The sequence below is a fragment of the Polypterus senegalus genome, chromosome 1 (assembly GCF_016835505.1).
Source record: "Polypterus senegalus isolate Bchr_013 chromosome 1, ASM1683550v1, whole genome shotgun sequence".
NCBI lineage: Eukaryota > Metazoa > Chordata > Cladistia > Polypteriformes > Polypteridae > Polypterus > Polypterus senegalus.
The window spans coordinates 162,708,242-162,721,493 of record NC_053154.1 but is presented as its reverse complement, the minus strand read 5'-3'; the positions used below and the strand labels follow the sequence as shown (position 1 = coordinate 162,721,493).

At 35.1% G+C, this 13,252-nt stretch overlaps 1 protein-coding gene across 2 annotated transcripts in view; it reads right to left on the bottom strand.

Moving 5' to 3' along the window:
* map6d1 (MAP6 domain containing 1) overlaps nt 1-13,252 on the bottom strand; it is a 67,130-nt gene that overhangs the window by 11,916 nt on the left and 41,962 nt on the right. The window contains exon 3 of one of the 2 annotated variants that reach the window (XM_039761660.1): nt 7,704-7,808. The exons of the other annotated variant lie outside the window; for it this stretch is intronic. Within the exon in view, the coding sequence (XP_039617594.1) occupies nt 7,704-7,808 (105 nt within the window). The remainder of the gene's footprint in view (nt 1-7,703; nt 7,809-13,252) is intronic. 2 annotated transcript variants of the gene reach the window in all.

Sequence of the window (13,252 nt, the reverse complement as noted above, 5' to 3'; positions counted from 1 at the left end):
GAAAACACATTAAAGGAAGGGTCCAATTAAATAAATAATTGGTGGGAATGAAAACCTGCAGATTCGGATTTATATGTTTAGCCTTCAAGTAAAGAATTTGTCAGCATAATATAATACACTTGGATACCAACATCATGTATAAGTGTATAAGCTTTTGAATTCACTCATTATTATCATTTGTGTTTTTCATACTGTTGACAGTGCTGAAAAGAAAATGAATCTTCCATCAACGAGTTCTTGCTTTAGTCATTGAAGCAAAATGCTTCTCAAAAAACCCAGGCAACCAATTACTGAACTTTGTTTCCTGAAACAAATTTTATTTCATAACAATAGCAGTTGATTACTTTGACCCTTTTTTCTAAAGTGGCCCAGGAGCGCTTAATGCAAAAAAGAAAAGACAGTGAAAAAATTATCAATGTGTACAATTAAAAATTGCTAGCAAAAACAAAATACTGCATAAAATTAAAAATCACTGTTCAAAATAATAAAATGGTGTATAAAATTAACATAAATAATATTTGCATAAAATTGGGTACATGATTTAGCATTAAAAAGTGGATGTGCAAAATAAGAAATTGCATAAAATTAGCATAAACAATTACTGCATTAAATAGCTCAAAAATGGAGCCTCAGCTCAGTAGTAAAGAGGGAAAAATGGAGCAATTTGTTGTAAATTCTCATTATTCATTTTATGATCTATTATTTACTGTTACAACTTACATTATGGCACACAATGTTTTCATCACCTCACCAACTCACCAAGTTAGATTTTGCACACTCTTACTACATCTGTAACTCTTTTCCTCCAGGCATGCCAAAGAAATGCGGTGTTGGTTAATTGGCCTGGAGATGGTGGTGGTATTGTCCTCACAGGTGGCGCAGCGGTAGTGGTGCTGATTTGCAAACGAGAGATTGTGGGTTCGACTCCTGGTTCCTCCATGTGTGGATAGTGCTTTGAGTACTGAGAAAAGCGCTATATAAATGTAATGTATTATTAATATGTGTGTGTACCCTGCAGTGGACTGGTGCCCTATCCAGGTTTGTCTGTGATGCAGGTATGAATACCACAGCATTCATCTTAGTATCCCTGTTGCTTTGTGTTTGGCTTGATCATTAATACTGTTTGTGTCTATAGTATGCCAAGTAACTGGAATAGAAAATAAAAAATAGTGGCACAAATGCAGCAGCTATTGATCAACACAAAATAAACCAACCAGGAGACAATGGAACCTTTGGTGGCTGATTAATGTGTGTTGAGGCAGCTCCTGGGGCACACTTTTTCCTCAATTTATAATTCTCATCATCTCCATATTACTTATATTTAAAAAAAAAACTCTTACTTACTTTTTAGTATCAGATGATGGCATTTAGATTGAGAAGGTCTCACTTTGAAGTCTCCAGTCCCATAAAGAAATCTTTGCATATAGAGGCGACATGCCTCAGTATGCTGGTGGACAAAATATGGATGCTCTCTTTGATAATTTGATGCAAACTGTGGTCAAGCAACTATTCGCCACATACTAAGTTTTGTACTCTCCGAAATGACATAAAAGAAGTTAATACTGAGTAGCAGAATATGTGTTTGGAATGCAGAACGCTGATAGAAACTATCAGTCACCATAATAGGCAGATTACGTGAATGGGAAAAGTTAGGTGGGGCCATTAGGTTCTAAGGTTATAAGATGAGAGGTTAGGAGCACACGTTGATACAGCACATTGCTGCACCGACCACATGACAAACCAACTCAGGATCCCAGATTAGGACCTGAGTGCAGCCATGCAATGGGTGACACCCAAGCACCACACTAGTTCTAAGCTTATGGAACTGAAAGAATGAAACCACAGCAATAATGTTTGAATCTTGGGAATTAAAGAAGTTTCTATAAATAAAAATGCTACTGAATTTCTAAATAAGTTTGTCTTTTTTTTTCATTTCCATCCTTGCGTGATTTTGTTCCTGTAGTGGAGAAGTGTCCTAGAATCTGGGTGCCTTATTATAATTCATCCCACCCAAAGCCATTAATATTAAAGTTTTTCAACTATTCTGACCACCAGGTTAAATCTTCAGTAGGCAAAAAGACTTCTATAATCTGTACTATGAAAGCCAACTTCAATGCAACTGCAGGCCGTACCAATGGATGAGAAAAGTTTGTGAAATGCGTTTGCAACTACAGTATATATGTTCCATCTGAATATTTCACATACTGTACTTCAGGAAACATGATCTTTGACAATATGAAGTTAATTCTAGAGGCCGTCTAACTTCCAAGGTACTGGCATGTTCCTCTTTATTTGTAGTGGGTGGGCTAGTTGCCTGCGGTAGTTCTACTTTAAGCTGTTCTCTTTTAGAGATTAAAGTATGTGCTCACAGGCATAGCACAATTGGGGGTTCTGGAATATGAATTGTCACTTGGTTGATTTGGGGCAGGGTTTGGGAGGGGAGCACTGTAACCTGTTTCAGATATGTGTCGTTCCAATGGGGGAGGAGTTGTGTGAATGCAGAAATGTCCTGATACTTTCTATCTTCTTGTTTATTTTCTTCTGCTACATCTTTTTTGTCTTTCTTCATTGTGTTCATTGCTAATCTTTACCTTTCCTATTTGAATGTCCAAGGAATTGGAGTAAATGTCAAACATACAAGTCCCCTTGATTACTTATGTTGCAAGAGAGTTGATTTTGTGTGCATTGAGGAATCCAGGTTATTAGTCCAGAATGTGTTCAGATTTGAAAAAAATATCCTAAACTGTAATAATTTTGTCATTGTTTAACACTATGAAACTTGCGGCCTAAAATATATGACATGGGTTAGAGAATGTTGGCAGATTCTCTAATATGCTGATTTCAAAGGTTAGTAAGAAACTAGACCTCTGAAAACTCTAAAGTCCTACCCTTCAGAAACTATTATTTCTAGATAGATAACATGTCTCACTCTAGTCTTTCCGCAGATTCAGCCACCACATTGGATTCCTCAATTACATTGTCAGAACTTGAGGATTTAGATTTCTTAATCTCTGGAAAATCACCCAGGGCCTGATGGGACACCTCCTAAATTACTTCTAGAAACTTTTAGCACCCCTAGATCAGACCAACTGTTCTCATAAGGAAGCAGATACCATTTGTCTCCTTCTATGTACTATAGACATTTATCCCACCCTGCCTCAACCTAGAGCTCCTTCTGCCAATTGATATGGGGAAGGCTTTTAACCGCTTGAACTGAAATCTTCTTTGGAAGATTTTGTACTCTGTGTTTTGGTAACGGCTATATTAAGCTGATCAAAACATTCTTTTCCTCCCCAGTGGTGTTAATTCTCACCAACTTGCCAACTTTTCAAAGCTTTCATATCTAAAAAGGTGCCATACAGGACTATAACCTCCCCTCGTTACTTTTTAATATTTCACTTATGCCCCTTAATATTGCTCTTAGCAATCCTGACTTAGTTACTTGGTCACCGCTTTTGCAGCCTACGGCTCCTGTTTTAAAACCTTCTATATGCTTATATTTTTGATCAGAAGAATGCTCCTTCTGATCACTTGTACATGTTCCCTTCACTTCCTTGAAATTAATGCCACGTCTCCCTACTTCACATTACTAAATTTCACAAGCTTGCCAGAATTTGCAAAAAGATGAGACAACTGGCTGTTCTCCAGTTTGTCAAAGCTATACTCCTATCTTCTATTATCCTGCTCTTTGCACTGGAGGCAAACCCATCTCTTTTCCACTCTGGACAAGTCAAGGTAATACGACACCTAGTGACATTTCTGATAACTCCAGACTCAGAATGTTCCAATTACTGAGGCCTAGGCTTTCTGTTCCTCCTTTTTTCTCCATCTTCAGCTCAGCTGGGTATTTAAAGCAGTGTCCCAATAACCCCTTCCCTCCTTTTCTACCCCCTTGATAACTTTCTGTATTTGTTTTCTCCATACCTAAAGCTCCATGTACTCCATCCTTACTACATATACTCCATCCTTATTTGCAAGTTTAGTATATGGTGTCAGGTAGACCTACATTGTTTATTAAGTTTGGTAGAGTGATCTTTCATCTTTTCCCTGTTTCTTGAATTCATACACTTACTAAAATCTGTACATTCTCTAAAAATCCAAATTATCAGCCAGTATGGTTTAAATCTATGCATCACCTATACCTTGTTCTTCACAAACTTTTATCTTATGCATTTGTTAGCTGATTTCATTTGTCTCTTTTATTTCTGAAACTTTTGTAGGACTTTTCTTCATTTGTTTTGGGGATTGTCCACCAGTCTCTACTTTTTGGTCTTCTGCATGTCTTCTGTTCTTTCTATTAATATTCCCATTTTGCCTCATTTTTCTTCTGGACCTCTCTACTTTTACCCTCACCTTTATCCAATAGAGGTTATTTTGTCTTTGTACCATCGCTACTAAACTAATTTTACTTGAATTCTCTTGATTCACTCTTTGTAAATTTCTGTATATCTTGTTTATTTAATCTAGTCTAGTTTGAATTTTTAGCAATGCAGATCAACATATCTGGCTCCCACTTTTAGAAGTGACACTCGGCTGGGCATTATGTAAATCTATATCATTTTTCCAGTGAATACTTTTTATTTCTCTCTCTTTTTCCCTCTCATTTCCCTGACATTAGGCACCTTGTATCTGTTGTCCCCCACCCCCCCCAGTATGCATCAGCATCAATAGCTTTTGATCTTTTAGGAGGAGCTTTGGGTGAGATTGGTGGGTGGTGGCTATATGTTGTGTTAGGCGAGGGGAGGGAGGATGCAGTGTTATTGCTTACATTAATTGTTAGTAATTGACTTATAACGATTTTTATGACTGTTTATCCATCATTAATGAATCACCTGGTAATCATGATATGTATGAATGAGCAACTCCTAGTGAATTTTACTGTTTTAGCTTTTAGATGATTCTTTAGAGTAATACATTTACAGGTAAAATGCAATGTATCTTTCCTATTAAAAAGGCAAAGCTGTTAGCAATGCTTGAACTATTCAGGAGTGGGTCAGTGGGTACTGACAGTGCCCTTTTGAATGGCATGATCTGGACAGAATATTCTTTTACTGATTGTTGTTTTATGTGGTGGCTTAGAAGCATTTTGTTGGGGATTAATGAGAAGAGCACTTTATCCATTCATTTACCAGAATGCTTTCATGATTGCAGTGCCTGCAGAATGCATGCGTACACACACCTGTAGTTATAATCCCTATGCCAAGTAAACAGTCCTTCATGTTTTTAGGGTGTAGTATTGAAAAAAAGAGCATCTTAAACAAACCTTTTGCAAGCATGGGAGATGTGCAAAATTTATCTAGACAATGACCAGGCACAGAACTCTAAACTAGTCAGCTGGAGCCACAAGGTGGTGAAAACATCGGGTTATTCCTTGTAAATTTTACAAATAAATATCAGAATATCTGTAAAATACAACAAATTTATTTTTTTTTTCCTGCAAGATCCTATAGCTGGGACGTTATTCTAAGTGAAATGGACCCCAGTGTGATTCCTACAGTATAAGCCAATTGTGATCTCCATTTCCCCACCAACTTGCAAGTGCATAAGAATGCACAACAGAGTGAAATATTGGAAGGCAGTGGCTGTGAAGTGGAGCCCACATGGCCACGTGTAATGCTAGTTTCTCATCATTGACAATTTGATTGTCTTGGTATCCTTGACTATGCTGTTGTTCACATTCCAGGGACTCCTTGTATTTCTGTTTTCAAGATGAAATTTCCATTTTGAAATGCATGTCCATGCACCCATTTTTTGGTGTTCTGCACACTCACTTTTTAATGATAATTTTACATACCTTTCAGCCTTAATTTTACCATCCAATGTGCTAAATTTTTATGTAAAATGAATATTTTTTTTTTTTTTGATAGTTTTATTTTTAATGTTAATTTCTAACATCCTGAATTTAATTGTATGCAATGTTTTTGCACTTCTTTTTACAATATATGTTCTTAATATTTAATAGGTTTTGAAATTGTTCTACATGCCTTTAAACAACTAGTATGGCAAATGTAGCACTATACTCTGCACAGAAGGCCAAAGTGTACCAAATTTTAATAAAGGTATTCGGGATAAAGGCAGTTATTGGGGATAAAGGCAGTGGAGTAGCTCGAGTTCGTGGCGCTCGGGGCGGGGCTTCAATTTGCCGCCCTCCAACATATCTGAATATGTTAAACTATTTAAATAGAAAATTAAAATGACGTATAGAGAAAAATTAAGATACATTTTGCATAGATTTATTCATATATAAAGAAACAGCAATATTTTTTATATACATTTACAAGTATCAACTAGACAAGAATGTAGTATAGACGCACTGATAAGCCGTGTTCTAATTATTAGTTTAATATAATTACGGTACGAAAACCAGAACCAAAGTAATAGGTGGGGATGTTTACTGCGCAGAGCAAGAACCCATTCCGATTAATAACAAAACGAAATTATAAATTGTAAATTAGTTGTTTGTCTTCCTATAAATTATTATCGGTGTAACGTTTATGTTTACTTTTGTCATTGCCTCATACATTTCAACTGCTGTGTCCGATGCAGAAGGACAGTCTGAACATTATTTTTCAAGCATTTGTGGTTAAAAATCAGGGAATTTGACTTTTTTCATATATGAGTGATATTTTTCCAAGCCCTGTTGCTTATACACAAATTGTACTGAGCCTTGTGGCCAATAATGCCGCCCCCAAAAATGTGCCACCCGGGGCAGATCGCCCCCCACCTAGCTACGCCACTGGATAAAGGTTCTGCTTTTACTACCCTTACTGGTCTTTGTGATCCTCACCAGGAAAAGAGCATAGAATATGACTTTTTCAAAGAATTTATTATTTAATGTTGCTGTTTGTTTTTTGATATGTTTTAAGACTAATACTGCTTTTAACAATAGAAACACAAAGGAAACTGTTACTGTCACAATACAAAATGCAATGCAAGCATTAAGGATTAACAAGGTCAGTAGTGCAGCCCTTAGTGATAGGTAGTGTTGATTGGTGAAATGTCAGATAGCATTTTTCACAATGACAATTGAATGCATTGTATTGTTTTGTGCTTGTGGGCATGTTATCTGCAGACTCAGATGATTCTCCTACACTATCAATTGTTCTTTTTTCATTTTTCAGCTGATAAAATACACTTTTCATATTGGTATTGCTAGGTCTGTTCAAACTGCGTTGACTATGGAGGTACTTCTTGGACTTGAAGTCCAAACAAAGCCAAACATGCAAGCACGCACAGAATGCTTTTTAGAGTTGTGTACAGTCATTCCGTGCAGAGTTTTAAAGAAAGGGTTCCTGTTAAAGGTGTGGCTGGAGACACAAATCAAAGAAGAATCACATGCCATTATATTGAAGTTAGCAGTGCACTCAAGACACTGTACTGTGGGTGGAAACAATAATTAAATACATAAAAATACAGGATGCTTGTAATAAAACCTTTTCACTTGGGCTATCTTGCATCTTTTACAGGCACTGTAAGCAGCTATATATTATTCCGGTTACCAGGTCATTCTCACACGACAGGGGGTTTGCAATAACACAGGGATGCCTAAGGGTGGGTTTGGCAGTGAAGTCACAGGATGACAGGAATAGACACCACAAGGCCTGTTAAAGCCAACATGTCAGGTCTCACACCATTCCATACACAAGTAAACAAACATGGAACATGGAAAAAAGTGCACAACACAACATGTATTGTTGTCTTACAGTTACTGTTGTGGGAAGCGGTCGTTCCTTTTTCTCACACTTTCGCATATATGCCTTAAAGGTTAGGCAATCCGCACGGCTCTTCGCCTGCCAGTTACCCTGAAACTACAGGTTCAAGTAGTTTATTTACAATAAAAGTGCTCATTTATTTAGTAATAAAATAAGGAGACCAACATTCTCCATTTCATTATATCTCCTTTATTTTCTTCTTGTTGACAGTTAACCAAGGTTATTGGGTAATGTAAAAAGTAAAAATAGTCAGTAGTCTGCTCTCTACCCCTCCACTTTTGAGGTTTATACTAATCAAAGAGTCTGCATGTAGCACATTTTTGATCAACAGTATTCAAAGTATTTTGCTGTTAATGTATCAGTGAGAAATCATTGTTTTAGAATGATCAAAACAAAGCAAACGTGTAACTCATCCATCAATTTACTAACTCATATTGTCTAAATATACTGTAACATCTCAAAAGTGCTGCAGCCTAGCCTGTTAGCACTGGGCACAAGGCAGACACTAACTCTTGACAGGGCAGTAGTCCTTTGCAGGTCCTATTAATGCAAACACACTCTCTTATTAACGGCCAAATTAAAGCTGCCTACCATTCTGTATGTATTTGGAAAACAAAAGGAAAACCCGCACAGACTTGGAAAGAATAGCCAGACTGTATCCTGGGCAGGTAAGATTTAATCTCCGTATTTGTGAGACAGCAGTTTTAAAAATATTATAACACTCAAATATTGAATCTATCATATCACAGCTGTTGCAAGTATCCCACTTATGAAATCAAGTGAAAACAGGCAAAATTATATAATAACATTTAAAATATAATTACTTAGGAAAAGTACCTTATATAGATAGCAACCAATTGAGTCAGTGTTGAATTTATTCAGCAGTGTTATACAAGATATTGGAGGCAAAGTTGATTTTACTTATTTTATTTAATTTATTATATTTTAAAACCTAAAAGCACACTAAAAATGCACTGGTCTCATCCAGATGTCCACAAGCATAACGCCCTAGAAATCAAGAGGAAACAACCCAGTGCACTCAAGGGGATGCAACAAAAGGCCTTTAAAAGTGAACGCACCAATCAATGTTCCAGGCCCCCCACAGCCTGTGGATACACTAATGAAGATGTGTAAACAACCATTCCCAGTAGTCTGCCATAATCAGGTAGTGAGGTAGTGAGGTTGGTGGATGGTCTTACTTCACCAGACTGTAGAATACAGAGCACAAGGAGTGGGTAAAATCAGAATTAATGAAATTCAAAGATCAACATGCCAAAGTAAATTTTCAAAAAAGCTTTACTTGGTAAACATTTCTCAGTATATTGTAATATAATACAAGATTCTTTGAATTTGCCTATATAGCACTCATGTATAGAGTAACTGTGGTGTTACAGAGTTCACCTTGTGCAGGTAAGAAGTAAGGGTCCTTCTCCTATATGATTTTTAAGTATTTAATGATAAAGTACTTATATTTAATGGAAATAAGCCAAAGAACATTTACAATATGTTTACAAAACTTTCTTTCCAACCTGAAAAAAATTCATGAAGGTGAAAGGAAAAAAAATTTCAAAAGTATAAATTACAAAATAGAAAAAACAAATCACTGATGGAATGAATCCATCTTCAGCCTACTTAACTTCTTATTTTACAGTAGGTGCTTTCAAATGTTGTACAAAAAACACCTATTATGATTGCCATGTTTGTCTGTCTGTATGAAACAACACCACTCCCAGTGGACCAATTTTATTTCACCTTCTAGGAAATTTGTCCAGGAAAGTTTAACTTTGAAACTTCATATCTCATAAAAAAGCAATGGTGAACTTGTGAATCATAAAACAAAAAAAATTTCTGTGCAACTTCAATTATGGATTAGTTTTACTGTTTTAGATTTATCTTGTATGTTTTGTATATTTTCCTAATACACTGCTCTCATTCTATAGGTGTTAACAATCCCAGTAAATCACAAAACATTTCTAAATTTTGTATCAGTTCAAAATGTAGTTTTATTTTCTTTTATTGAAATTTTTAAAAGTAGAAAATAATGATTTGTCAGTGTGCAACTTCCATTGTGGGCATGTTACCAGTAAGTGACTAATCTGTCAGGCTATACTCCTACTGCTTTCATTATCTTAATTTCTTAAAGAGCAGCAGTAAAAGATGCTGCTTTTCACAGGTTATTTTGATCATGAAAAGAGGAGCCCAATTTTACTGGAAAAAAAATGTGTTTGTTGACAGTTAAAAAAAAAAAAAAAATCAGAAAATAAACTTGACACTCAATAAAGGTTCAAACAATCTATTTTACAGCAAAATTTAGTTCACTTCAAACATTAGTATTTTGGAGGACAAATTAAAAAATATATATATATATATATTTAAAATAATACCAGCAGATATTATTAAAATGATTTTGGGCACTAGTGAAATCCTGGCAGATACTACATTAGGTCCACATGTTAAACTTGGGTATCATTTCCGTGATATTCACGAGTAATATCAACCTACTAACTGAACATTTTCTGATTTCATTGATTATTTATGCTAATGTTCCTATGCTAATTGGGGGCAGATCCAAATGTTTAAGAATTATGGATACATTTCTAATTTAAATATTATTTTGTCTACATTTTCAAGGAAAGTGTAAACAATTGCAACCACAACGCAAAACTGCTTTAACTTGTGTTGATAATGATATTCTAAGCCCTGCCATGACTTTAGAGCAAAGATTAGAAAATTAGGTAATAGTTGTCTAACATTGTTGGCCTATCAGGGTCTGTTCCTTGTTGGATTTCTTCATATTTATTGAATCATTTTCAACAGAGAAACAATTTTAAAGATATTACTTTTTTTCATTCTTGTCTGTAGAAATGGGGTTCCTCAGCTACAACATATAAAAGAATACTATATGCAATTTGGTACAATATGTATAAGAATACTATATGTAATTGGAGCTTGCATTCTGCAAGACAATGCATTTTTTATGGAATGTATAACAAAGCACACAGTATACATTTATAGAATACTAATGTTTTTTGAATCTAAGTGATAAGTATAAACTGCCAGCTAAATACAGTAATTTTGTGGGAACATGAGAGACATTTGATGACAGTTCTGAATTCTTAAGATATATTTAAAAAGTTTAGATTACAAAATACAGTATTAATTATGTAATGTAATGTAATGATTTCCCCAATTTCTTTTTGTGATTAATGAACTTTTTGGTGAAGCTGCATTTCTCTAGGCCTTAGGGCTATGAGAATTGATCTATTATTGAAGAACTTTTCTTCTTAGGTTGGCTGCAAACTTCCTAGAATTTATTGGTAGTCAGTCAGTGAATCAATCAGGGAAATGTAGGTTGACATATATTTTACTTTTGATTTGATACACTGTATTAATCCCAAAGGGGAAACTGTCTTTTTGCGCAAGTTTTTATTATCTCTGTTTTATTATGTTCTGTCTTTATTAACAATTTTGTTTTGCGCTTTTTTTTGTATGCTACAATTAAAATTACTATATAGCATACTGGTCTCATAGATTGCTGAAATGGAAATTAATTAATGTCTTGTATTTTTCCTAAATACAGTTTTATACGGAGTTATGAGCTAACTGGGTATCTGCAAATGCATTCAGTAGCAAAACTAAACTGTTGCTAAGCAGTTTCTGCTGCTGTTCCTCCAACTATCCTACTCATTATTACGTCAGAATTTTGAAAAGGGAGACAATCCAAACTATTTTCTTGAGCCCCAACTGCCTAGCAGGACAAATGGGCACTTATTAGGCAGATGCTGTATAATGAGAGCCCAAAAATGAATAGAGAGAAGTACACTTGAGGAAATAAGAATGCTTGTGGAAACCAATGTGTTCAACAGGGGTCATTAGAAATCTATACCTCCACTAAACAGTACATAAAAGATACCCAGTGAGATAAAATAAGTACTACAATATTGGATGAGTATTTAGGAGCTCTCTTTAAAAAAATGTCCTCTTATGCACACAGCAGGCACATCAAAAGTACATGAAAGAAACTAATGACCAGCATTAACTCAACCAGAAGAGTGCAGCATGTGGTTTTCTAAGCATAGATAATAAAGCTGGATGTCTGTGACTGATAGCAGCCTTGATCGTTTAGGAGGATTATCCATGACCTAATTCATATAAAGATCACATGATTAATAATGTAATTCAAAAATCAGAGTTGAAAGGGTTCAGCAACCATTAGATGGTACATCTTTGAGTATACATGGGCTATAGAACAACAAAAAGTGTGCAAAGTGGAAACAGATAGGAGCTTGCTGAGGGCAAACATTGAATGTGCAGAGCTCTAAGTAGATGGCAACCCCTTCAGATAGACATGGGTGGATTTCTGGTAATCACGTTGTTCAATTATTAAGAACAATACTCTGGCATAGCCATTATTTTATTATACAGTTGTGTTAGGTACATGGGACATGGCTTCATCTAAGAACTTGTTGTGGTGATATACAGAGTGGAGGTGGAATATTGTGTTTAATGTGTATCATCACTGTTCTCTCAACATATTCATGTATTTCATCACTATAGGAGTGGTCTGTAGTCACTGAGGTGGTGTATTTTTTGTTTTCTTTTGTACAGGGAGAAATGTGTTTTTTTATAAGCAATCGGTAAAAATAGATATTCACAGTGACATATAATATCAGTAACTAGTATGGCACCCATTCAACCCAGGACTGTAAAGCACTACAGAAGGGAGTGAAGTCGCCACAGAATACTGCTGATACGCAGCTTCCTCCTGAAAAGGATATATAAAGTGAATTCAGAAAGTACTCACACCCCTTCCCCATTTACACATTTCGTTATGTTGCAGACTCATTTAAATTCATTTTTCCACACATCAAGCAACACTCAATATCCAAGAACGGCAAAGGAAAAACGGGGTTTTAGAAATGTTTGCAAATGTATCAAAAATAAAAACAGAAATATAATTAAAGGATATATTTGTTATTTTTCAGGTCAAAGTTATTTCTTTACAAACCTGATATAATGTATATGCATTTGCCACACTTTCAGGAAGTAATGGATGTCAATAGCTTCCTTAAAATAACTATAGTAATATTATTCAGTAGATTTCTTTTAAGCACCTGTCACTATCCGTTAATTCCAGCTAAACACACCTACACGCAACCCTGTTGAATGGCCTACGTTCAACACAGCATGACCGAAAATTATTGAGCATAAAAAAATGTATTAGATGCATGAAAGTTAAGTAAATGTTCACATTTCCTCAGTTAAGGTACAGCAGTTAAGCACTAATAAGTCCAATTCATACTGTATCATTGTAATTTTAAAAAATATATTTTTTCTTCTAGTTCTAATACTATAGCACTGTATTCAAGCTACTTAATCATGAAGGTATATTTTATTTTATATTGTTTTAACATTTTTCCAGAGAAAGGCATCTAATATTTCTTAAGAAGTCACATAAAAACATTTATATTTTAATTAAAACACTATCTTACTTTGATAAAAGTGTCATGAATGAAACAAAAAATTGCAAGTTTGGTTAT